At 36.9% G+C, this 27,587-nt stretch overlaps 1 protein-coding gene across 1 annotated transcript in view; it reads left to right on the top strand.

The window, feature by feature from the left end:
- MYH15 (myosin heavy chain 15) overlaps nt 1-27,587 on the top strand; it is a gene marked incomplete at both ends in the record, with an annotated part of 153,367 nt that overhangs the window by 11,321 nt on the left and 114,459 nt on the right. Inside the window, 6 exons of the mRNA XM_080919488.1 lie at nt 2,233-2,325; nt 4,477-4,540; nt 4,629-4,724; nt 14,242-14,336; nt 15,836-15,974; nt 19,961-20,079. Coding sequence (XP_080775614.1) covers nt 2,233-2,325; nt 4,477-4,540; nt 4,629-4,724; nt 14,242-14,336; nt 15,836-15,974; nt 19,961-20,079 — 606 coding nt within the window. The remainder of the gene's footprint in view (nt 1-2,232; nt 2,326-4,476; nt 4,541-4,628; nt 4,725-14,241; nt 14,337-15,835; nt 15,975-19,960; nt 20,080-27,587) is intronic.

Raw genomic sequence — 27,587 nt, 5'->3', positions numbered from 1 at the left:
CACAAGGAACCATAGCCTGCAATGTCCTCTTCTGATATTTCTGAATCTCTTTAGCTACAATTCTCTCTCTCTCTCTCTCTCTCTCTCTCTCTCTCTCTCTCTCTCTCTCTCTCTCTCTCTCTCTCTTCTCTCACACACACACACACACATACTAAAACCTATCTATCTATCTATCTATCTATCTATCTATCTATCTATCTATCATCAATCAATAAAAGATGGCTTTCTTTGCCCAAACTTCTTTATCACACCCCAAGAGCCCAATTAAAAAATACTCAACTTTTATCATGCAATATTATCTCCAAATTTTACCTTTAATGTTTTTTTTAACCTTGGTCTCTTAATTTCATTTCTTGTTTTTGTGATAAAATACCCTGCTAAAGTAACGTAGGAAGAAACAGATTTGGCTCATAATTCTAGGTTATAGTCATTTCAAGGAAGTCAAGGTGCCAGGTATTTGAGATAGCTAGTCACATGACTTCCATATTCTAGTCACATGACATCCAGAATCAAGAACACAATGAGTTAATATATGCATGTCAGTGCTCTGCTTCTTCAGTGCAGAATCCAGCCCATGAAATGGTACCATTCACATTGGAGGTGGGTCTTCCCAAGTTAATAAACCCACTGCAACCACATGGGAAGAACAACATTATCACTAACCAAATAGTCCAGAGATACCAGAGACTAAAACACCAATTAATGAGTACACAAGAAGTGACACATGACTCAAGTTGCATATGTAGCAGAGGCCAACATTGTCTGGCATCAATGGGAGGAGAGGCCTTTAATCCATTGATCCCAGTGTATGCCAAGGCACTGAAGTGAGAATGGGTGGTTGGGAGTGGGAGTATCTTCTTGGAAGCAAGGGAAGGGGGTGGGAGTGGGGGGAAAGGGGATAACATTTGAAATGTAAATGCAGAGAATATCCAATAAAAATTATAAAAATAAAAGAAATATATTATAAAAAAAAGTCCGCTCAAAAAAAATCAAACTAAGCTAGACAATCACTCATTGAGACCCTCCTTCCAGGTAATTCTGGGTTTTACCAGGTTAACAATTAAATCAGTCACCACACTTGTTTATTTTTAACTTCAGCTTAAGTTGTGAAGTGAGATTTTATAATAATTTGGAAATAATTCCACCAAGTAAAGCAAACTTAGGTTAATGTTGAGTGGTTCTCAGATCCTTTGTTTATGGGTTAATGCACCTCTTATCAGCCCACGCCTGATATTGTCTCTGTGGTTTCAAAACATCAATGTATATCATCTGCTGATCTTGCTGTAACAAATAAGAAATACGCCAAAATATAGACCCACTTTGTTCAAATCTTAAACTTCAAATGATTTCCTTTTCCCATCACATCATTCCTGAATTTGGTTGATGTTCATTAAATATCCTTAAAGTCTGATTTCCCCTAAGGAAAAATTTATTTCAGTGGACATCTTAGTTTTGTTGTTGTTTGGTGTGGATTATTGGCTTTATCTTGATATTGGGTCTTATGATTTTATATAAAGTAACATAAAACATACCATGTGCAATGGGCCTATGGAAATCCTTTCTTGTATAGCCTTTTATAATTCTTTGGAAGACAACAAATGTCTTTATTGTATATTATTCAAAGGGAAATAGTATTTATACATAGAATATTTTTGAATATCATTTAGTATACAATTAATTCCATAAGACAGGCCTTTGAAGATGAATTTATAAGACAACACAGTTGTAAATTGGGGTGGAATTAGCTTGTCTTTTGGAATCATTTTCAGGTCATTCATGTAGACATTAATATGTGTCGACAGCCCATATTACAGAATACACAAAATTCAAATTTGAGATGAGTGTTATTACTCCATGCTCTGAACCTCTAGATTACCTAGGAGTAATGCAAGAATAATAAAATTAATCATGGCAAGAAACTGAATTATTATTCTAGTTTTGTTTTCTGTTCATTAATAAAAATTTTCATTATTTACTTGGATTGAAACAAAAACATTCCTCATTAATGCCCACTTAAATAACCTCTTAGTAGAAAATATATGAAACTATGATCTTTATCCTTCCATTTTTCTAAATCTCAAGTCCCAAAGTAGTGTTTTACAATCTCATTTGGAAACTATAGGCCAACAGTTATTATGGCAGGGATGGGGCTGGATGTGCACTTGGGGAGTTTGTTTCAGTGTAGAATCCTGCTGAATGTAACCAGCTATGATTCTCTCCCATAACTTTTAGGGAAATTTAGAAGATCAAATTGTACAAATTAATTCTATCTTGGAAGCATTTGGAAATGCCAAAACTCTGCGAAATGATAACTCTTCTCGTTTTGTAAGTACCACAGTAGCACTTCAGCATCTATGACTTTAGGGCTAGCATAAAATTCATATCTGAGCAACAGAATTCTAGAAGAAGATTTTTAATTAAATTGTATCACATTGTTACTATACTCAAAAATGTCTCACCAGCTATAGCTGAGATAAAGCTGCCTCTGTCTATGTATCTTCTGTTTGGAAGAACACATTCAGGAGAAATGTAGTTATCTTAAATAACATTTCTTTACCTTGGTAGTAGGCAAGCTCACCTAGTGAATTATAATAGTGCTTTATATGTTTTACAGATTTGAAATTGTTTCTTCGTAATTTCCCGTATATTGAAGTCAATTTTACAGCCCCTTCCTAATTCTGTTAATTATTCTTTCTGCTCTTGTTTATGGACTTTTTCTCCCTGCATATTTAATTTTAACAGGGTTTTTTTTAATTGAACAAGGTGTTTCAATGTGTCTTTGATAACTATAAATCCCACGATGGAGAAAAACATTTGGATTTAAAAATCAAGTCTCATAAATCCATTTTGTTCCAAGAGTAAATGGCAGGGATCCATTGTATAAGTTAAGTTAAGAAAACCTGAAGGAAGCTTCATGTTTGACTATCTAAACACACTTAAAAAATAGACTGAGGCTAATTACTAATTTCTGACCAAAGCCTAGTAATAAAACATTTATGATTATATTTATTTGCACACACTTACACATTAAACAATTGCTACTTTAAAGATTTGCTTAAAACATTGGTGCATGTTTTATGAAATATAAAAGACATAAACAGAATAGAGAAGAAAAGAAAAAATTCAAAGAGTAAAGGCTGGGGAGAGAGCTAAATTATAGAGAGATCAAATAATATAAAGGAGAGAAGAAAATCAAATAACATAAAGGTATAGGAAGAGCAGGAGAGGGAAGAAAATTACGGAATGAACAAGAAGCAGGGAGATGAAGAAGAAAGAAAACTAGGATAAAGTTGGACGGATCAACAGGAAGAAGCAGAGAAATAGAAAAGATTTTGTAAAGTAGGAGGAAAAAGACAATAGGGCATTCAATAAAAAGGACGGAATCCAGATAGGTGTTGAATATTAATACTGGGTGCATCCATATTTGGTTTTCACATATACATGTGCTTAAAGGCATGTGTACAATAGTCTCTGTAGCTGACATTGTTCTAGCTCTGTCCCCTGTTGTAGCCACTCTTTTTCTTGCTGGAATGATGTTTTGCTGTGGTACCTTCCTGGCATGGGAGGACCTCAACCGAACTTCAATTTTCACTCTCACCCTCTCATCCCATATAACATGGCTGCTATTGCACCTGGCATTGTGTCACGATGTTGGTAGCATTGTGCAGCCTTTATGCCTTGATAGACTCTTCTTTTAGGCTTTAATAAAGAAAGAAGAATCCCTAGCTGTTTTGTCTATCTCCCAGCCTTGGTTTATAATCCCCTTTCTCTCACTTCCTAAACCAAAGCAAAAGTGGCTCTTATTATGATACAAAAGTACTTTAAAATGTTCTTCTGAAATACCTCAGAAGGGTCAAGACCATGTATTTTTTTTTTCCTAATAAAGTGCCTTTAGTTTCTCAGGCTAGTTCCTAGATCATGGCAGACAGTCAGTGAATACCAATGAGTGAATGAGCATGCTGAGAAGATACCACTTTCTTTTCTTTCAAACAAGAGGGTGGAGGCTCTGGTAGATTCCACCGGGCACATAAAAACATGCAGGCAGAAACTAGGAGACTCGGCACTAGCAACTGCTGTAGTCTTGCTAATCAACCGTAGTTCCCTCTGGACCAGAGATGCTCTACCTTTCTAATGATGCGACACTTTAAAACAGCTCCCCATGTTGTGGTAACTCCAGTCTATACAATCATTTTGTGTTGCTACTTGCTAACTGTACTTTTCTTACTGTTATGAATCATATACAGGATATCTGATATACCACCTCTGAAAAGGTCGTTCAGCCTCCAAGGGCTCACTACTTACAGGTAGAGAATCAAGGCTCTAGACATTATCTGATCTATCTCATCTCAAAGACAACGTGCATTTTATTTTTCAATCTTTGGAGTATGTAGTCACTTTGAGAATTATGCACCTAATAAGGCCATTGCAACTGGCTGAGCAAGTTTGGATGAGATACTGTGTTCTTTTATTACTTAGGGAAAATTCATTCGGATGCATTTTGGTGCAAAAGGGACACTGTCATTTGCAGATATCCAGATTTGTAAGTAATCAATGCACTATCTGGTTACTTTTCTTCTAAGTTTTGTAAGTATGTTGAAGTATGAGTCCTTTTTCATTTTAAATCTCAGATTTTCTTGAAAAATCTCGGGTGGTTTGTCAGCAGCCTGGAGAGAGGAACTACCATATCTTTTACCAAATTCTGTCTGGAAAACAAGAACTTCAGGGTAGGTACTAGACTGGAGCTCACATTTATTCCACTAAAAGACAAATAGATCTCAATGAATATAGAACAGTTTTTTGTAAGTCTCTTAGTACTTTTAGACCAAGGTTTATTCATCATACAACAAGAAATTTGAACACTTATATAACCAATGAGAGTAGAATAAATAAACATTGTTTTTTTAAATTTGAGATCAAAAGCAAGACAAGAATTTGCAGTGAATAAAATGATGTTTCAAGGTTACATGTCTGTGAGAGGTAAGAGAGGAAGGCAGTAATGTGGAGAGGGAAAGACAGAGGGAAGAAGAGGAGAAGGAGGGAGGGAGGAAGAGATAGAAGGAGAGAAGGAAAGATATTAGAAAACTTAAGGCCTTTACTGTTTAGAGCTATGTTGGTGTCATAGGTAAAATAACAGAAAAGAGTCACTGCTGTGTCCAATGGGAATTTTATTTTTTATTAGATAATCTCTGTATTTACATTTGAAATGTTATTCCTTTCCCCCACCCTGCTCGCATCCCCCCCTTCCCCTCCACTTGTACACCCTCTCCTAATCACCAATGGAAATTTTATAAAGAAAGGGTACATGGCTTTAAATGCAAAGACTAGATAGAGTCAAGAATCAAGGATGCTTTCTAAAATCATATATACAAGGTCAGGAGAGAACAGATGAAGAGCAGGAAAAGGATAAAAGCTGACTGGATTAGGGGATCTGCTTAGCGGAACACAGGGAAGTTATTTTGGTAATTCTGTACATCAGGAGGTGGCTGTATGGATGGACATGTTTGGTGCTTGAGAGGGTAGATGGGATAATAGCAGAATACTGATTTGGTTGAGGTCAGTGTGCAGAATGATTTAGCCCAGTATGATGTTATGGAGCCATTAGTAGTAGAGAAGGGATTACATTAGCATTAGACTGAAAATGATGGGACAGTTACCCAAGACAGTGTCTATGGGGAGTGGAGAATGAATTCATGTCACATGGGTCTTGCCAATAAAAGACTGAATGTATGGATGCTAGGCACCAGACAGTGCTATTTAAGCACCAGGGCTAAAGGGAACATAAGATCCCTTGCCTTCTTTTTCTTACATTCTGGACTGAAAGATGGACATCAACCAACATACAAAGAAATACATAACTGCAGATTATTGGTAGGTCTAAAAAAAAAAAAACAGTGGAGGACGAGAGAGTGAGATTTGGTGGATCTGTAGGCATCCACATTCTGACCTTCCTTCATTTTGAGATTCATAAGATCTGTGAGTTGTTTCTTGGTATTCAGAGCTTTTGGGGCTAGTATCTGCTTATTGATGAGTGCATACCATGTGTGTTCTTTTGTGACTGGGTTACCTCACTCAGGATGATAGCTTCTAGTTGAGCACAGCTTAAAACAGTCTTATAACTCTGAATTTCTTTGTTATGTTTTGTGAAGGAGCCCCAACCAAGCTCTAATTCTATTTATTTGTGTCTCTTCTTTTCATACTTTAGTTAATTCAGGTAGAAATTTCAAATCTTTCGTATCTTTTTAATGAATCAATTTTTCATTTCATTGATTTTTTTTGGTATTGTTTTCATTTCTCTGTTTCAGTTTCATTAATCGTTGTCCTGGATTTGATTATCTCCTCATTTGCTATTTTTGAGTTTTATTGTTTGTTATTTGTGATTTTTGTACTTTTTTCAATTTTATTAATTGAATAATTTATTTATTTACATTTCAAAAATTATCCCTGTTCCCAGTTTCCCCACTGCAAAACCCCATCCCTTCCCTCTTCCCCTGCTTCTATGAGGGTACTCCCTCACCCACTCCTGCCTCACCAGCTTGCATTCCTCTACACTGGGGTATCAAACCTTCACAGGACTAAGGACTTCCCCTCCCACTGATGCCAGATAAGGCCCCTTTAGTTCCTTCAGTCCTTCCTCTAACTCATCTACTTGGGTCCCTGTGATCAGTCCAATGTTTGACTTTGAGCATCTGCATCTGTACTGGTCAGGATGGCAGAGCCTCTCAAGAGACAGTATCAGGCTCCTGTTAGCAAGCACTTTTTGGTATCAGCAATAGGGTCTGGGTTTGATGTCTGCATGTTGGATGGATCCCCAGATGGGGCAGTCTCTGGATGACATTTCCTTCAGTCTGCTCCACTCTTTATCCCTGTATTTCCTTTAGACAGTAGCAATTCTGGGTTAAATTTTAGAGATGGGTGGTTGGCCCCATCCCTCAACTGGGGAACCATGGTCTAACCTCTGGATATGGTTTCTACAGGTTCTTCCCTCCTGTTTGTGGAGTATTTCAGTTAATATCTTCACTGTGAGGTCCTGGGAGGCCCTTGCCTTTCTGGCATCTGGGACTTTTTGGTAGCTACCCCCAGTTCACCTTCCCCCATTGCTACACACCTCTGTTCAATTTTCTGACCCTCTGTACATCTCCTCCATCTCCTTCCATACCTGATTCTGTCTCCCTTTCCCCCCTCCCCCTCCCTTCTTCCCTCCCAGCTCCTCCAACTCTCTACTTCTCTTGAATATTTTGATCCCTTTTCTAAGTAAGACTGAAGCATCCAGTCTTTGTTTTTCCTTCCTCTAGAGCTTCCTGTGGTCCATGAGTTGTATCCTGGTGGTTTAAAGCTATTTGCGTACATATCACGTGTGGTGTGTTCTTTTGTGACTGAATTACCTCACTCAGTATAACATTTTCTAGATTCAGCCATTTGCCTATGAATTTCATGAAGTCATTGTTTTTAATAGCTGAGTAGTACTCCATTGTGTAAATGCACTACATTTTCTGTACCCATTACTCTGCTGAGGGACATCTGGGTTGTTTTCATTTTCTGGCTATTAGGAATAAAGCTGTTAGGAACATAGTGGAACATATTCCTTGTTATATGTTGAAGCATCTTTTGGGTATTTGCCCAAGAGTGTACAGTGGGGTCCCTGTGTAGTACTATGTCCAGTTTTCTGAGGAACCATCAGACTGCTTTCCAAAGTGGTTTTACCAGTTTGCAATCTCACCAGCAATAGGGGAGTGGTCTTCTTTCATCCTTGTCACCTGAGTTTTTAATCTTAGCCATTCTGACTGGTGTGAGGTGGAATCTCAGAGTTGTTTCAATTTGCATTTCCCTGATGGCTAAGGATGTTGAACATTTTTTAAGTGCTTCTTGGCTATTTGAGTTTCCTCAGTTGAGAAGTTTTTTAGCTCTGTTTCCCATTTTTTTTAAATAGGGTTATTTGGTTTTCTGGAGTCTAACTTCTCAAGTTCTTTGTATATATTGGATCTATTGGATGTAGGCTTGGTAAAGATCTTTTCCCAATCTGTTATTTATTTATTCATCTACCTCTGAAACACTCCCACAGTGCCTACCCTTTTACTCCGAGGTAGACCTCCTGGGTTTTCCCTGACCTTGGGGCATCAAGTCTCTGCACGGTTGGGCACATCCTTTCCTGCTAGGGTAGACAATAGAGCCCAGTTAAAGGAACAGATTCCAGAGACAGACAACATCTTTAGGAATCTTTCCACCACTCCAGTTGGTGACAGACAACATGAAGACTGAGCTGCACATCTGCTACATATGTGTATTTATGTGCCTTTGTCCAGTCCATGTATGCTTTTTTGGTTGGTGGCTCAGTCTTTGAGAACTTCCAGGCTTCCAGTTTAGTTGACTCTGTTGATCCTCCCATGAAATTCCTATCCCCTCCAGGGCATTCAATCCTTCCCCAACCTCTTACATAAGTGTCCTTGACCTCTGTCTAATGTTTGACTGTGAGGATTTGCATCTGTCTCAGTTAGCAGCTGGGTAGAGCCTCTCAGAGGAGAGTTATGCCAGACTCCAGTCTATAAGTATCACAAATTATCATTTAGAGTGTCAGGGATTAGTGCTTGCCCATGGGAAGGGTCTTGAGTTAAGCCAATTATTGATTGGCCATTCCTTCAGTCTCTGCTCCATCTTTGTCCCTGTATTTCTCTTAGACAGGATAAATATTGGGTTGAAAGTTTCATGTGTTGTTTGTTGTCCATATCCCTCCATTAGGGGTACTGCCTGGCTACAGGAGGTGGCCTCTTCTGCTTCCATATTCCCAATGTTAGGCCTCTTGGCTAAGATTATCTGCATTGACCCCAGAAAGCCTCCCCATCCCAGGTCTCTGGAACTTCCAAGAAATTTCCCCCATTTCCCTACTCTCAGCAGCTGCAGGTTTTCATTCATTATTCTGGCTCTCTCCCCCTCTCTCCTGTCTCTTGCCACACCTGATCCTGAGACATTTCTTCCTGCAACTCTCTTCTACACAGTTCCCTCTCTCCCTCTGCCTCCTATGATTATTTAAGTCCCCATTCTAAATGTGATTCAGCCATCTTTGCTTTACTTTTCCTTCTTGCTTAGCTTCTTTGGGTTTGTGGGATATATTATGGGTATCCTGTACTTTCTGCCTAATATCCACTTATCAGTGAGTATATGTCACAGATGTCCTTTTGGGTCTGGGTTACCTCAGTCTGGATGGTATTTTCTAGTTCCATCCATTTACCTGAAAAATTCATGATGTTCTTGTTTTAATAGCTGATTAGTATTCCAATGTGGAAATGAACCGCATTTTCTATATCCATTCTTCTGTTGAGGGACATCTGGGTTGTTTTCAGTTTTTAGCTATAGGAATAAAGCTGCTATGAACATAGTGGAACACATTTTCATGCAGTATGGTAGAGCATCTTTTCAGTATATGCCCAGGAGCATATAGCTGGGTCTTTAGGTAGAACTATTTCTAGTTTTCTGAGAAACCCACAGATTGGTTTCCAAAGTGGTTGTACAAATTTTCAATCTCACCAGCAATGGGGAAGTGTTCCCCTTGTTCTACATCCTCACCAGCATATACTATTCCTTGAGTTTTTAATTTTTTTTATTTTTTATAATCTTAGCCATTCTGATTGGTGTAGGATGGACTCTCAAAGTCATTTTGATTTGCATTGCCCTGATGACAAAGGATGTCAAACATTTTGATAAGTGTTTCTGGGCCATTTGAGATTCCTTTGTTGAGAATTTTCTGTTTGTCTCTGTACCCTATTTTTAAGTTGGGTAATTTGGTTTTTTGTAATATAACTTCTTGAGTTCTTTATATATTTTGGTTATTAGCTCTCTGTCAGGTGTATAGTTAGTGAAGATTTTTTCCTAATCTGTAGGTTGTCATTTTGCCCTATTGAGTATCCTTTGCCTTACAGAAGCTTTTCAGTTTCATGAGGTCTGATTTATCAATTGTTGATTTTAGAGCATGAAACATAGGTGTTCTGTTCAGGAAAGTGTATCCTGTACCAGTGCATTCAAGGTTATTTCCCACTTTCTCTTCTATTAGATTCAGTGTATCTGGTTTTATGCTGAGGTCCCTGATCAATTTGGAGCTGAGTTTTGTCCTGGGTGATAAATATGGATCTATTTGCATTATTCTCCATGCAAAAATCAAGTTAGATCAGTTTTCAAGTTTGTTGAAAATGTAAAAGTAGGGCACTAAAGTACTCTACCATTAGTGTATTAGTGTTAATTTGCCGTTTAATGCATAGGAGTGTGGGTTTTTGTTTTTGTTTTGTTTTTAAGAAATTGAGTATAACAGTGTCTGGTGTCAATGTGAGAAGAGACCTTTGTTCCAGAGAGAGCATGCTTTCCTAGTGCAGGGGAATGTCAAGGCAATGGGGTGGGGAGGGGGATCAGAAGGGAGTGCACCTTTGTGAAGGCAACTGGAGGGGGAGAGAGATGGGAGCTGGGCAGGGTAAAGGGATGACATCTCAAATGTAAATACAGAGAGAGTATCTAGTTTAAAAAAAAAGAAATTGAGTGTACCCAATTATGATGTGTATAGGATGTTGAGAATTATAATGTCTTCTTGGTTATTTGTTCCTTTGGTCAGAACTAAATGATCTTTATCTTCTCTTATTTTACTTAGCTTGAAGTTTATTTTGTAAGACATCAGAATAGTAACATCTGTTTGTTTCTTGGTCTCATTTGCTTAGAATTTTTATCCTTTCATTCTATGTAGTCTTTGTCCATGAAGGTGGCATACGTTTCTTTACATAACATAGAGATGGGTCCTGTTTTCAGGTCTGATTGGCTGTCTGCTGTCTTTTGATTGTAGAATTGAGGTCATTAATAGTAAGACTTAATATTAAAATATGCACTTTAATTGCTGTCATTTCATTGATTTTTATAGTGTTTGTTACTTTAGTCATATTTAGTCGTACTAAGTTGTACGTTGCAAAAATACTATTCTGGAATCATGGCCACTTCAGTATGTTTATCTTTTTCTTCAGTCTAAAATATTCTTTGATTGTTCTTTGTAGAGCTGATTCTTTGGTTAGAAACTTCATTAGCCTGTTTTTTTTTTCACAGAATTTTTCATTTTCCTTTAATTATGATGATAGTCTTACTGGTAGTAGTAGTAACCTTAAATGAAAACTGTGTTTTTACACATCCCCAGAATGGGAGAGTTCACAGCAGGAGTTCAGCAGGCAAGCCTTCAGCCAGTAAAGCAGCCTGCTCCTCTCCACACACACAAACTTCCTCTGCAGGTCAAAGTGGGCGAATGAGCCAACGATGGAAGGATGGGGCTCTGACACTGTGCAGCAGTGCTTTCCTGTAGCTCATGTGAGCAAATCCAGATTCACTCTGTGGCTTAGGAAGAGCTGATCTCCCAGAGTCTTGGTTTTTAATCTGTTCGAAGGAAAAAGACAGTCTAGTGTTTTTGCTTGACAGTGGAGTTCATAGAGACAGATGATGCTGTTCAGCCAGAGTACTCCAGGGAAAGTCCAAGTATGATATAAATACTGAGTAGCATTAATAATAAATATTTCAAAAATAAAAAAGAGAGAAAACTGTTTTTTTTAAACTTGAATTTGTTGCTCCAATCTCTTCTGACTTTCAAAAATTTCATTGGAAATCAGTTATTCTAACAGACATGCTTTTACAGGTGAAGTGGTTCTTCTTTCTTGAAAGTTTTAATACCTATACTTTTTGTTTGTTTTTAATGTTTTTTTATGACATAAAAATTCTCTATTGTAGTTCTGTCTATCTGATATTCTATCTGTCTCTTGCTCCTGAGTTGACATGTCTTTCCTTAGATTTGGGAAGTTCCTTCTGTTATTTCATTGAATATATATTCTATGCCTTTGACGTATAATTAGTTTTCTTCTATGCCTATAAATGAATAAATTTGGGTTTTTCTCCAAGGGTGTTCTGGAGATTCTGAATGTTCTAAGTTTTAAAAACCTTATTATTTTCCTTGATTGAATAATCCAATTTGCCTACCTTGTTTACAAGCTGTGATATTTTTCTTCTATGTCATCTACGTTGTTGATGGTGCTTCCATTGAGATTATTTTTAGACTAATGGATACTTTTATTTCCAGGTTTAGTTTGGATTTTCTTCAGTATCTTTACTATTTCAATCTCTTGTATTGTTTTCTTGAACTTCAATCAGGAGTTTATTCATGTCCTTAAGTTTGTTCAGGTATTCGTAGATGTCTTCTTTGAATTCCTTAAACTCTTTGAAAATTCATTTGAATTTTGTGCCATAAGTTTGTCAAAGTTGTTCTCATTAAGGACAGCTATTACTTTATTGATAGTTTGGGGAAGAGACACATCGACTTCTTAAAATTATCATTGCTGTGTTTTTGCAATGCAAATTGGACATCTGGGTTAGGTTATTATCAGGTATGTCTTTTGATGAGTTTTTCATCCATCATGGTAAAGTCCCCTCGTAGAGAAGCAGGCTTAGGTTACTACTGAGCAGTGGAGCCTGTGGCAGTGAGTCTCTTTCAGGGTGGTGTAAGCTTCTAGAGAATGTCCTAAAGATAAGCACTCTGGGCAGTTTGGGAGCATGGTATGTGTGGGAAGACTGAGAAAAATAAGTTTTCTGAGTTTAGCCTGAAGTATAGCCTGGGTGCCTCAAGAGATTCCCAGACTGAAGTAGGCAGAGCCTAGGGTGAAACTGGTTTGTTGTCATTTCTATGTTAGTTAAACTATGTTAGTTTAGGAGAAAGCAGACAGGATTTTGGATAACCTAGTTATAAAGAAGGAGACACCTTACCATGCAGTGATTTTTGAGCTTGGTCCTGAAAAGGCTGGAAGTTGTTGGGCAGCCTTGGAATTATGAAATTGAAGGTTCCACTTGGCACTGCAGATCATATAAATTCAAGTAAGTACGCTTCATTTTATTGTTAAATCTTTATAAAATAGATCAAAGCTAATCAGCTTCCTTCTTAGGCTATTCAACTTGCAACTATCCACCAGGCTTTCCTAGGGCTTGTGCTTCTGGGTAGGAGTTTTTCCTTACTCCTTCTTAAGCTACCTACCAGCCTTCCTAGCTTACATTGAATCTATGGGGGCTGCAGTGGCAGGTAGAAGGAGCACTAGAGAGGTGGTTCAATTATAGAAGTCTAGGCTTATAACAAGAGTAGCTTTAAAGGAGAATCAAGGACCTAAAGTTAGCTGCATGTTTGAAATACACAATTAATATATATGTATATGTACAAGTGTGTGTACATACATATATGTGTAAGAGACCATTACTACAAGTTCCAGGGTCTTCTTCAGTTTCTCTTTCCTTCCCTTTTCATTGTTGGAACACTTCTACTCTCATACATATATAACATGATTTTTAAGTTGTACTTTATATAATTTTATAATACACACATCATTTATTACATTCTCCTTTGGTCTGAGTGAATGTTTTAATTTATTTCTTCATTTGATGAATAGCAGCCTATTTTATATATAAGCAATAGTTTTATTAACACATTCAGATCCAGAACGCTTGCAAACAGAACTGTTTATGAGCATTCCTATGAGCCAATTTTCTTGTCTCTTAGATTTATATTTCCACAGTGCAAATCTTCAATGGGTAATAAACAGAAATACAAGACCAAATTAATAACACACAAACAAATAACGATAGGAACTCAGATCACATGTCAGGCAGTATTCTGTCAAGACAGTTGATCTGTGAGAGCTGTCTTAGCTTTGTATTGCAGTATGTTTCCCAATGAAATGAATCATGTCAGATTGGTACCAATGTGTCTGATTTATGGATATCTTGAATGAAGTGTCCTGTAAGTGAGTATATGAAGTAACATGTCTACACAGCTAATGTTTCCTGTTTGCTGATTCCAGACCCATTATTCCCTAGCTATGAACCTCAGGTCTGTTGTACTTATAATTTTATAGAATGTTTTTATTTCCTGACCCTCTGTCATGAATCTAGGCCAAGTGACTGTAATCACATTTTAACTACTTTCCCCTGCCAATCACCACCACTTTGTGCTGCTTCAATCGAATCATCTGCTTTTGGATTTATCCTACTTGGTAATGTCTTGGGAAGACTTGTCACATGACTGACTCGTTAGCAGAGGGCAAAGTATTGAAGACAGAGGTTTGCATCTAGAATATGGAATTGATTTTGGCATCTTTACAAGTATCTCATAAACTGTAAGAGTAACCTGAATTTTGGTCAATTGCCTTATGTGTTTCTTTAAGCTGCTTAACCTACATTTTTTTCCCATTGTAGACATGCTTTTGGTGTCCACGAATTCTTCCGACTTTCAGATTTGCTCCTGTACAGTGGTTGCTGTGGATGATGCTAAAGGATTTCTGGCCACAGAAGTAAGACATGGTAGTTGTAGAAGTTAAACCTGATAAAGGTGGTGAGAAATGAAACTAACATCATAACACATCATTTTCAGGTCTGGGGACCTGGCCTTGCTCATCTTGAAGGTAGATCCTGCTTCTCGCCAAAGTTTACTTGCAGGAAAAACCCATATTTTCAGAAGAGTGGCATTAAAGCCAAATAAATGTTGACAAATTTCAACTTAACAGTAAACTTTTTACCCTTAAGTCTTAATTGTGCTTTCTATCTAACTGGTGTTGCTTTTGAATTGTTATTTATTTATAATTATGCTGCAAGACCATGTGGTCTATAGAGTTTGACTTTTCAATTTCATTTTACAAGCATTTTAGATAAAAACTCAAAGTTTTTTTTGTGGTCAGACATTTGTTCTACTGTTTATTGAACCATTCTTCCAAACTAGATTTATCCTGTGAATGATTTAGAGAATCTTTTTAAGTATTATATTCATTCAATCTTATGTTTTTATAAATGAAGTTATCAAAAAAGAATATTGAATATAGACTCTGCCATCCTGTATTTAGAACGCATTCTAAATTAGTTACTATAATAACAACATTCTTCTGGGGCTACATGCAGTGTCTTTTTAGAATGCAGTGATATGGTGATATTGTTATGGAGTTAGAAAGCACCTGGAGACCATCTGAACTCTATCCAGTTGTAATTAGCTGAGTTTTATTTCTTCTGAATCTGTCCTCAATTCCCTTATTGGACTAGGAATTGAGGTCCAGCTTAGAGGGGAGGGATCTTAAAGGGAACAGTCACAATTACTTCATTTCTTCAGAATTTATGGCTATGTGAGGAGCAGTCCCACTCCCCTGGTACACAGAGATAAGCCAACTTCCACGATCTAGAGCAGTGGTCAATCATTCCACAGCAATCAAATAATTCTGGGGAGAGGGTGAGGAGTCAGGGTTGCCAAGTTAATTGTTTTAGAAATTAGGTCAAATACAAAGAGTTACTGAAATGGCTGCTTAACCCCAAATGGAGTTGACGTCATCACAAGATGATGTGCTTTTCTTGACACCTTTCACTAATTTGTAAAATGAGTAGGCTCTGGGATAAAGTCAGTTTAACTTGTGGGACAAGCCAGCAGAAGATTTGGTTATAGAATCTTATCTATAGCCATGAAAGACAAAATAATGTACTTCCCACAGCTATTAGTGATCTGTTGCTGGAAAAGAGACTGGAACAGGGTGTTGAAGGAAACTGCTGAAGCTACTAGACACTGAACAAGCCAAGTTCTAAGCCTTCCTAATTTCCTTCCGAAGGACTGAGCAGACTCCCAATGGCTCAGAGCCAATAAAGCCTCTTTGTACTGCTTTGAGCCCAGCTGTCTCTGTGCCCTTGGTGTTCTGCCTCTCATTCTTGCAGCCCAGTCTAGTGCATGGTTGTGTGACACATGGCAGGGTGAGGTACCTACTGGAGCCACCAGGCAAAAGAAAGCACGGCCAGCCATCTGTTTCTCTTCTCACAGAAAGCCGTAGACATCTTGGGATTTCTTCCTGATGAGAAGTTCGGGTGCTATAAGCTTGTTGGAGCCATCATGCACTTTGGGAACCTGAAATTTAGACAGAATCCCAGAGAAGAGCAGCTGGAGGCTGATGGCACAGAAAGTAAGACTTTACAAACACATAGCTCATATTCTGTTCAAATCCCAGCTTCCTAGCTCACCTTATTTGCATCAATTAAATCTCTCTTTTATGTTCTTGTCTTAGAGAAGTTTGAAAATAATCAATACTATTTTCTTTAATTACTGTTACTTATTTAATTTTTTTTTCGTGTGGTGCTTCTGGGGGTTGAATTTAGGGATTCATCCAGATAGGCAAGCCCTCCATACCCAACCTTTATTATTGTTGCTAAAAAAGTGTTATCTTCATCATTATTCTATAGTATCTTCCTCTCACATCATAAGAAGCGCTCTGTCTTCTGACTGTGGGACATGGGCACTTGACAGTGGATGACAGAGGCTCACTTTTTTGCAGGGATATGGCACTAAGTCAGTAATAAGTGGGCTCGGAGGGTATATTTTTATAATAATAATAATAATAATAATAATAATAATAATAAATTTAGAAGAGTTTTTGGTTCTCAATGGACTTAGAGGGAGATGGATAAGATTAAAATATATTCATGCATGAAAATTCTAAACAGTAAATAAAAGAACCATGAAAAACTATGTACTTAATCCATTAGAAAGCATATGAGACATATTACAATCAGTCATCTCTCTAGATTAATAGAAAAAAAAATCATCACAATTATAAACAAATTAAACCACAGTGTTTCAATGATTACATTAAATTTTAAAATCCATGTAAAGAAGAAGCTATATTCAACACTTTCAAAGAGCAGTAGGTTTAGTTTTAAATTTTAATTATGATAATATCAACATAACAAAATTGATTATGCCAGTCATATCTGTGTATCCCTCTGAAATTAAGTATATTCACATTGTTATTTTCTGTTTCATTGAAAATTAAATTATGTCAAACTTCTTTTTTTCTTTATCTTTAGCCACTGAAAACCATAGTTGTAATTTCTATCTTTATGAGATTGAGTAACCTAGGTACTTTATGTAAGGAGAACCACACAATATTTATATGTTTATATTTGGTTTATTTCACTAAGCACCCTATCTTCAAGGCTGATATGTATTATGTATCAGCATTTCATTTCTTTGAAACATTAATTAATATTCTGTTGTATGTATTTATATTGTTTTATTTTTCCATTCATTAGTTGATATAGACCCAGATTGCTTTCACTGTTTGTTCTAAAGTAAGGAATGTTTATATAAGAGTATTAGTTTCACTCCATGCATTTAATTCTTTTATGTACCTATCTGTAAGTAAAATTTCTGTATTAAATGCTAACTCTATGCTGTGCTTTTGAGGAACAGCCACATATTTTTTAAGTGGCTTCATCTTTTAGTGCTCCACACAATACACAAAGGCTCCCATTCAAATCTGTTCAGCACTTGCCTTGCTTTTGCTTTTTATAACTATTCTAATAGAAATATAGTATTATTTCATTTCTATTTTGATTTGAATTTAACTCCTAATTAGTGGTGTTGAACATCATTGTGTTTGTGTGTGTGTTTAAAATTAACATTTGTTAAGGCCCTTTGTTCAGTTTCGGTGACTGTGCTGAGTGTCTTTTTATTGTTTAACCATACACCAGGAATATTTTGTTCTTGAATATATATGTGTGAACAAGATATCCTGGCTCAGAAAGATTCAGGTCAAACAAATATGTATCAAGTGATTGTACACTGAAGATACAACAGAATGAGAGAATGAGGTATATGAAGATATGGATGAGTTTGGTGTAGATATCCTGGTCATATGGTCCCTTGAGAAATGACAGCTTCAAACACAGATGTGTATAAAACAGAAAAAATGATATGAAGACCTGTAATCTTCATATGTTGTAGTGCATAAGCTTTTATGTCAACTTATTTTGGTCTGTTGCTTTTTTCATACTTTGAGACAAAGGGGTTGTTATTGTTGCTTTGCTACTAGTTTCTGAGATTAAGCACTCATGATGTAACTGGTTAAATCTTATGGCTCAAGTGTTCTCCTGTTTGAACCTTCCAAGTAACTGGGACTAAAGCTGTGTACCACTAAGGCTAGTAAGAGAAAGGCTACTTTGGTCTCTTTTGCCTTTTGCTTTGTTTTGTTTTAAACATATTTATTTATTAGCATATGCTACTTGTATAAGATTCTAGATTTTATTGTGACATTCATATTTTCAAAGAGTTGTTCTTATTACTGAAGTCAGACATATTTACCAATAAGCCAGAAAGAACGATGTTTCAAATAATTAATCTTATTCATTCTTTCTGGTGACACATTTTCTAGTTCTTACCAAGTGCCTTCATGCTCCCTACATATACCTGTTTTAGGTAAAAAATACTTTTTATATAAAAATAGAGTTTGTGCATGTTTTTTCTATTGTTAAGGACTGTCCCTAAATCCAGTTTTGTCTACAAAGCTAAATAAAGTCCTCAGGATTGCATCTTACCTTAAAAGTTAAAGACAAGATAATATCCATTATTCTTAGCTTACTTCTTCTTTAATTTAATTTTTATTGGATATTCTTTATTTACATTTCAAAGGTTATCCCTTCACACCCATCCCCCCTCCCCTCCACGTGCTTCGTGCTTCCATGAATGTGCTCCCTCTCGCAATCACCTTATCCCACCTCAGCACCTTGGCATTCCCCTACACTGGGAAAAAACGTGACTTCACTGGACCAAAGGCTTCTGCTCCCATTGATGCCAGAAAATGCTATCCTCTGTTACATACGTAACTGGAGCCATGGGTCTCTCTGTGCAAACTCATTGGTTGGTGTTTTAGTCCTTGGGAGTTCTGGAGAGTTTAGTTGGTTGATAACGTTGTTTTTCCTATGAGGTTGCAAACCCTTTCAATGCCTTCAGTTCTTTCTCTAGCTCTTTTATTGTTCCCCTGCCCCATTCAGTCCAATTGTTAGCTGCAAGTATCCTCAACTGTATCTGTATGACTCTGGCAGAGCCTCTAAGGAAGCAATCATATCTATTTCCTGCCTGTAAGCACTTCTTGGCAACAGCAATAGTGCTTGGATTTGGTGGTCACATATGGTGTGGATTCCCTGGTGAGGCAGTCTCTGAATGATCTTTTCTTCAATCCCTTCTCCTCTATTTTACCTTGTATTTCCTACCACGAGTGTTTTGTTCCCACTGAGGCATATATATTCTTCTAAATCACTCCAAAGAACACTAAATATTCCAAGGTGGACCTTGGTTTTGTCTCAAACGATGGCATTATACATCACACCTGCACTCTGTTTTTTGAATATATGTGGAGAGAGAATAGTAAAGAGTAAAAGTGAAAAACACAACAGTAATATAAACCTAAATATAAATTACTTCACTTGTATTAAATTCTTAAATTTCTTCAACAAATAGGAGAAATACATACTTATACGTGGATGTCCATCTGATAGTTATAAAAATTCTGTGAAAATAGCATTTGCAGTATTTGTAAAAACAATCTCACCAAACTTCTGTAGTAGTTTCATGAAGTTCCTACAACTCCTAATCATTTTCCTCAAGTTATCATGAATAAAGTGATATCATAGATTATGTCAGCCTTCATTTATTTTTCATGTCATTTCTAGTATATGAACATCATACCTTGATTTTTTGCATCAGTTAATTTGCATTTTTCTATATTTGACCACTATAATAATATTAGTAAAAATACCGTGTACATTTTTAAAATAAATGTCTGCTTCAGACTGTTTTCTGCAAAGGCCATGCCATGTATGTATCTTCACTAATGCCTGTTACTTCCTTTCAACATGAGCTATTCTTTAAGTGGTGCTTCAATGTGGTTGGATATGTATCTGCAAGAAAAAGAGTCATTTGGCATTCAATTATTTATTTCAAAGCTGCAATCTATATTTTTATGTTAATCTAAGTGTGCTTCTGTTTTTTAGACAGTGTATCTGACTACAGTGGGGTGATTCAAACAGTGTTTTCTTCCCTCTTTTACACGTTGCCTCCTCCCTACTCTTTTCTTCTCTCCCTTATTGACATCTTTTCTTTTCTTGTGACCAGATGCTGACAAAGCTGCCTTCCTCATGGGCATTAATACTTCCGAGTTGTTAAAAGGTCTGATATATCCTAGAATTAAAGTTGGTAATGAATATGTTACCAGAGGCCAAAACATACAACAGGTAAGGTAATATTTGAGGGAATTGTGATTGTGTGATCATGTAATTATCTTACACATATCATATTTACATATTTTTAACAACTAACAGTGTTAGCAATAAGAGTTTCTGTGAACACAGTGAAGAGGGCTACTGTGGTGAGCATTTCAAATATTCTTAAGAAAGATGTTACAGTGGTAAGTGGCTAGGCTGAATTTTTTGACAATTCTCCCTTAGGTAACACTTTAATAGTTATTTATATCTTGGTTGTCTATCTAAAAAAATTTTTAAAACTGTAAGGTATTGATGTGAATCATCTTCAAGGTGAAACATCTTTACCTTTTCACTTTCTTAGTGTAATTGACATGTGGTGCATTAGTGGAGAAAAGGTTTTAAGTATGTATGTTGCTGATAGCATTGAAGAAATTGAGAAAAATACATGAAAGACAGAAGTCTATGCTGATTTAGTATGGTATAAATGGAAAATGTTCTGAGAATGGCTGACTTTAGGCTTTTTTTTATGTAATAAATATGTCTATACCTGCTGAGTATGGAGGCAATTTAAGTATATCAGCACATTTCTGTTATATACACACACACACAAACACACACACACACACACACACACACACACACACACACACACACACACACATATATATATATATATATATATATATCAGTCAGTGTGGTATAGGGTATACTGCAGAAATACATATATAACAAAATTTCATTGGTAACAAAATTTTGATTCTTGCCCAAACTAACTTTAGTACCTATTGTAATAAATTCTTGTATTGCATTCTTACGTTACTTTGGGCCCACAGCCTGTGAAGTTGTGGACAGGGGAGAAAAGTCATTTGTGAACAGAAGTTCTTCCACATCAACTTGGGGAAGTGCTGCTAGTATTTTTCATTCGTGTCCAATGATAAGAATTTGTCAGATTGTCTCCTCACTAGAGGAGAGGTGATTAATGTGTTTTTGCTGGAAAGAGGAAATGGCACAAAGTCATAACCTTGTTTCTGTCACTCATAACACTCATGTATAAACACATGTACACATACACACACATGTACACACACATTCTCACATAGAAATGCACACATTCTGTGTGTGCAGACCAAAGGCTCAGGCTATTTGCCACTGGAAAGAGCAGAGATCCAGGGACACAAGCCTGGTGAGACTACACTGCAAGTAGCCAGGGAACAGAGAGGTCTGGGCCAAGCACACAGAAAGCACGCCCCCCCCTCCACTGGTTCAGGGGAGCAGGAACTCTGCCTTAGAGACTTGGTATCCACCCAGAGCAGCCAGTGTGTGCAGACCAAATGCTCAGGCCATTTGCCACAGGGAATAGCAGAGATCAAGAGACACAGGCCTGGTAAGACTGCACTGCAAGTAACCAGGGCCCAGAGAGATCTGGGCCGAGCTCACTGAAAGTGAGCCCCCCCCACACCCTGATTGGTTCAGGGGAGCAGGAACTCTGCCTTAGGGACTCTGTTTCCACCCAGAGGGCCCATGCATGCAGACCAAATGCTCAGGCTATTTGCCACCAGGAATAGCGGAGACCCAGGGACACGGGCCAGATATACAGGAGAGATGGGAACCAATCACTGACAACAAGACCACAAATAATTGCAGACAACAAGACTGCAAGAGGAAAGCGAAAGAACTTACCCAATGGAAAACAAGACAACCTGGAGATATCTGAACCCAGCTCTCCCAAGACAGCAAATAGCAATGCCAAACACTCCAGAAAAAGAAGACTCAGACCTGAAATCATACTTCAAGATAATGATGGAGATCTTTAAACGAGAACAGGAGGAAAAGCATAAAGAAATAGAAGCTTTTAAAGAGGAAACATAAAAAACACTCAAAGAAATCAAAGAACTAGAGGAAAACAGAACCAAAGAGAGGAAGGAATTGAAGAAAGAATTTAAAATAGAAATGGGCACAATAAAAAAAAAAAAAAAAAAAAAAAAAAAACATTAAAAGAGAAAGAGAAAACCAAAAAAAAAAAAAAAAAAAAAAAAAAAAAAAATAGAAATCAGGAGTCACAGATGTAAGCATATCCAACAGACTACAAGAGATGAAAGAGAGAATCTCAGGGGCTGAAGAACATGGAGAACATAGACAGAACAGTCAGAGAAGATGCAAAAGCTAAAAGCTCCTAACCCAAAATGTCCAGAAGATCCAGGACACAATGAGAAGATCAAACCTGAGGATAATAGGAATAGAAGAGGGAAAAGGATATCAACTAAGAGGCACAGTGAATATCTTCAACAAAATCATAGAAGAAAACTTCCCTACCCTTAAGAATGAGATGATTGTGAGCATAAAAGAAGCCTATAGAACTCTAAATAGAGTGGACCAGAAAAAAAATTATTCCTGACACATAATAGTCAAAATGACAAGTGCCCGAAGCAAAGAAAGAATACTAAAAGCAGTAAGGCAGAACAATCAGAATCACACCCAACTTCTCAACAGAGACTCTGAAAGCTAGAAGAGCCTGGGCGGACATCATGCAGACCCTAAGAGAGCACAGGTGCCAGCCAAAGCTGCTATACCCAGCAAAACTCTCGATCACATAGATGGAAAGACCAAGATATTTCAGGAAAAAACTAAGTTACACAATATCTGACAACAAATCCAGCACTACAACAAATTATAGGTGGAAACCCCAATACAGAGGAGAAATTACCTAGTAAAAACAAGAAAATACCTAAGCAAGAAACCAAAAAAAAAGAAGGACAGACAAGCACAATTCTACCTCTAAAAGCAAAAATAGCAGGAAACAGAAACCACTATTCCTTGATATCTGTTAACACAAGTGGACTCAGTTCCCCAATAAAAAGACATAGGCTATCAGACTGGATACATAAACAGTATCCAGCATTTTGCTGCATACAGGAAACTCATCTCAGAGACAAAGACAGAAAATATCTCATAGTAAAAGGTTGGGGAAAAAATCTTTGAAGGAAACATCGCCAAGAAACAAGCTGGAGTAGCCATTCTAATATCGAATAAAGTAGATTTTCAACCAAAAGTTATCAAAAAGGATAAAGAAGGACACTTTTTACTCATCACAGGGAAAATTTGTCGGGAGGAACTCTCAATCCTTGATGTATATGATCCAAATACAAGAGCACCCATATTCATAAAAGACACCTGACTAAAGCTCAAAAAATTTATTGCGCCCTACACAATAATAGTGGGATACCTCAACAGCCCACTCTCTCCAATGGACAGATCATGGAAACAGAAACAAAACAAGGACGCAGTGAAACTAGTAGAGGTTATGAACCAATAGGAATTATATATAAATCTAGAGAAATTTCATCCTAAAACAAAGCCTCAATAGATATAAGAAGACTGAAATACTCCCATGCATCCTATCAGATCACCATGGACTAAGGCTGGTCTTTAATAACAACAAAGATAACAAAAAGCCCATATAAACATGGAAAATAAACAATGCTCTATTAAACGATAGCATGGTCAAAGAAGAAATGAAGAAAGAAATTAAGGATTTTCTAGAATATAATGAAAATAAAAACACAACATGCCCAATCCTATGGGATGCAATGAAAGCAGCACTGAGAGGAAAACACATAGCTCTGAGTGCTTCCTAAAAGTAACTGGAGAGATCATACACTAGCAACTTGACATCACAGTTGAAAGCTCTAGAACAAAAAGAAGCAGATAACCCCAAGAGGAGTAGACAGTAAGAAATAATCAAACTCAGAGCAGAAATTGACCAAATAGAAACAAAAAGAACCATTCTAAGAATAAATAAAACCAAGACCTGGTTCTTTGAAAAAATTAATAAGATTGATACACCCTTAGCCAGATGAACTAGAGGGCAAGAGAGAGTATCCAAATTAAGAAAATCAGAAAGGAAAGTGGAGACATAACAAGTGTAACTAAGAAAATTCAAGAAATCATCAGATCTTACTACAAAATCCTATACTCAACAAAGCTGGAAAATCTGGAGGAAATGGATGAATTCCTAGACAGATACCAGATACTAAACTTAAACCAGGACCAGGTAAACTATCTAAATAATCCCACAACACCTAAAGAAATAGAAGCAGTCATCAAAACCCTCCCAACCAAAAAAAGCCCAGGTCCAGATGGGTTCAGTGCAGAATTCTATCAGACATTTATTGACGACCTAATACCAATACTCTCCAAACTATTCCACAAAATAGAGTCAGAAGGAAGACTACCTAACTCATTTTTATGAGGCCACAATAACTCTGGTTCCTAAACTACACAAAGACCCTACAAGGAAAGACAACTTCAGAACAATCTCACTTAAGAAAATTAACGAAAACATACTCAACAAAATCCTTGCAAACCGAATCTAAGAACACATCAAAATGATCATTCTTCGTGATCAAGTAGGCTTCATCCCTGGGATGCAGGGATGGTTTAATGTATGGATATCCATCAATGTAATCCATCATATAAACAAACTCAAAGAAAAAAAAACCCACACGGTCAACTCACTAGATGCAGAGAATGCATTTGACAAAATTCAATACCTCTTCATGTTTAAAGTCTTGGAAAAAGCAGGAATCCAAGGCCCATACCTAAACATAATAAAAGCAATACATAGCAAACCAATAGCCAACATGGAACTTAAGAGTGAGAAACTTGAATCAATCTCACTAAAATCAGGGAGTAGACAATGCTGCCCACTCTCCCTCTACCTATTCAACATATTACTGGAAGTCGATGCCGGAGCAATTACACAGCAAAAGGAAATCAAAGGGATACAAATTGGAAATGAAGTAGTAAAAACATCACTGTTTCCAGGTGACATGATAGTGTAAGTAAATGACCCCAAAAATTCCACCAGAGAACTTCTACAGCTGATAAACTAGTTCAGTAAAGTGGCTGGATATTAAATTAACTAAAACAAATCAGTAGCTTTCCTCTACTCAAAGGATAAACATGCAGAGAAAGAAATTAGGGAAAAGATACCCTTCACAATAGTCACAAACAATGTGAAATACCTTGGTGTAACTCTAACTAAGCAAGTGAAGGACTTGTATGACAAGAACTTCAAATCTTTGAAGAAGAAAATCGAGGAAGATCTCAGAAAATGGAAAGATCTCCCATGCTCATCAATTGGAAGGATCAACATTGTAAAATTGTCATCTTACCAAAGCAATCTACAGATTCAATGCAATCCCCATCAAAATTCCAACCCAATTCTTTATAGAGTTGGAAAGAGCAACGTGCAATTTCATCTGCAATAACAAAAGACCTAGAATAGCGAAATCCCTCCTCAACAACAAGAAAACATCTGCAGGAATCACCATCCGTGACCTCAACCTATATTACAAGACAATTGTGTTAAAAACTGCATGATAATGGTACAGTGATAGGCACATGGAAAAATGGAATAGAATAGATGATACAGAAATGAGCCCTCACATATATGGTCACTTGATTTTTTACAAAGGAGGTATAAACATTCAATGGAAAAAGGATAGCCTATTCAACAAATGTTGTTGGTCCAACTGGCACTCAGCATCCAGAAGAATGAAAATAGACCCTTTCTTATCTCCTTGTACAGATCTCAAGTGCAAGTGGATCAAATATCTCCACATTAAACCAGGTACACTGAAACTATTAGATGAGAAAGTAGGGAAAACCTTAGAACTCATAGGCACAGGAGAAAATTTCCTGAACGAAACACCAATAGCTCGTAGTCTAAGGTCAAATATCAACAAATGGGACTTAATGAGATTGCAAAGTTTCTGTTAGGCTAAGGACACTGTCAAGAAAACAAATGGCAGCCAACAGAGTGGGAAAAGATCTTTACCAACACCACATCAGATAGAGGCCTAATATCCAATGTATACAAAGAACTCAAAAAGCTAGACACCAGAGAATCAAACAATTCTATTAAAAGTGGGGTACAGGGCTAAACAAAAAGTACACATACATACACCCCCTAGTATTAGACATTGATGAAACTTAGGAGGCACTCAAGTGGCAGGGGCTTGGGAATTTGGATTCAAGATCATTTCTGGATGAATGAGTTTGAGGCTATCGAGAATCCTGTGAAATTGTATCAACTTCTCTTTCCTCTGACCCCAAAGAAGCAAAAACAAAAACAATATCAAAATTCACTACATATAGTTGATAAACTGGATATATGAAATCCACAACAGTCTTGAACATTAAAGAATTACCTTTGGCCTCAGTGGCAGAGTTTACTAGGGGTAAGGGAAATGTCTGATCTACTCTAAACATAAGTGAAAATGATAGTTTTATAACTGTCTGTTTAACTTATACATTTGGAGATGTACCTCAGTAGTGGACTACTTGCCTAGTATAGATTTAATTATCAATGCTGACACGCACACACACACACATACACACACACAGACACACACACACACACACACACACACACACACACACAGAGAGAGAGAGAGAGAGAGAGAGAGAGAGAGAGAGAGAGAGAGAGAGACAGACTGACAGACAGAAAGAAAGACACAGACAGACACACAGAGAGAAATATTTATTTATTTATTTGTAGTCTTATGCTACTCAGGAGTAAGTGGATCAGGAATGTTTTATGACATTTTATTTGGGGAAACATTTCAGGCAACCTTAATGACCTTTAAAGCTGTGGATTACATCCAGCATTTAGCATAGTGCTCTGTAAACTGGCAAGTGCTGTATAATCATTAACTTAGGTGGAAGGTGAGTCACATGATCAGAAGTATCTGAGCTACTCCCTAGCATTAGGATTAGACATATTTGTCAGTGTCACTGTTTCTTAGACATCTACCATAACAAGTATGTATGATATGCAGTGATTATAGATTAAGGTCTTTCTTCTTATATAACCAAGGAAGCTGTATGAAGACTGTAATTAAACATCCACCTCTTAAAATAATGTACTACAGGGGATTAATTTGAAACTCCAGATTTTATTCTGATAGAACTAGTTAAGAAAGTTAGAATTTTATTTTTCAAAATTAAAGAAACAAACTACCTCATCATCTTGCGGAGAATAAAAGAGAATTTTTTGAGCCTCACCATGACAGAAAAATCTGTTCCAGGATGGTTTTCCACTAAGGTAATTCTTGATTCAGAAAGGTGAGGAGCACACTGAAATATAATGAAATAATAAATATAAATAAATTAAAAAAATAAAGAGTTGGAAGTCAAAATTAGACAGTCTACAAGAGGGAACTTCTGGGAAGATAGGTAAGTTGCTAATGGTCATTCATTTTATCAATCAGCAGCATCAACAATTGTCAAGCATGTTCCGGGGGTCACAGATTTTTAATGTTAAATATTAACACTTTAAAAACTTTATTTGACACAGTTCATTTAAAAAGAAGTAGCCTAATATTCATTTGATAATAAGGGATACTTTATTTAGGACTAATAGAGATGTTGCAACAGGAAGGTGACTTTGGACTCAACTCCGCTTACAACCATGGCAAGTAGACATTTATAGATCAAGAATGGGAAAAGAGGGTGAATGAAAGCACATTTCTAGG

The sequence above is a fragment of the Micromys minutus genome, assembly GCF_963924665.1.
Source record: "Micromys minutus genome assembly, chromosome: 7".
Lineage (NCBI taxonomy): Eukaryota > Metazoa > Chordata > Mammalia > Rodentia > Muridae > Micromys > Micromys minutus.
Note: the sequence above shows the minus strand (reverse complement) of the source record. Positions and strands in the feature narration are given on the sequence as shown.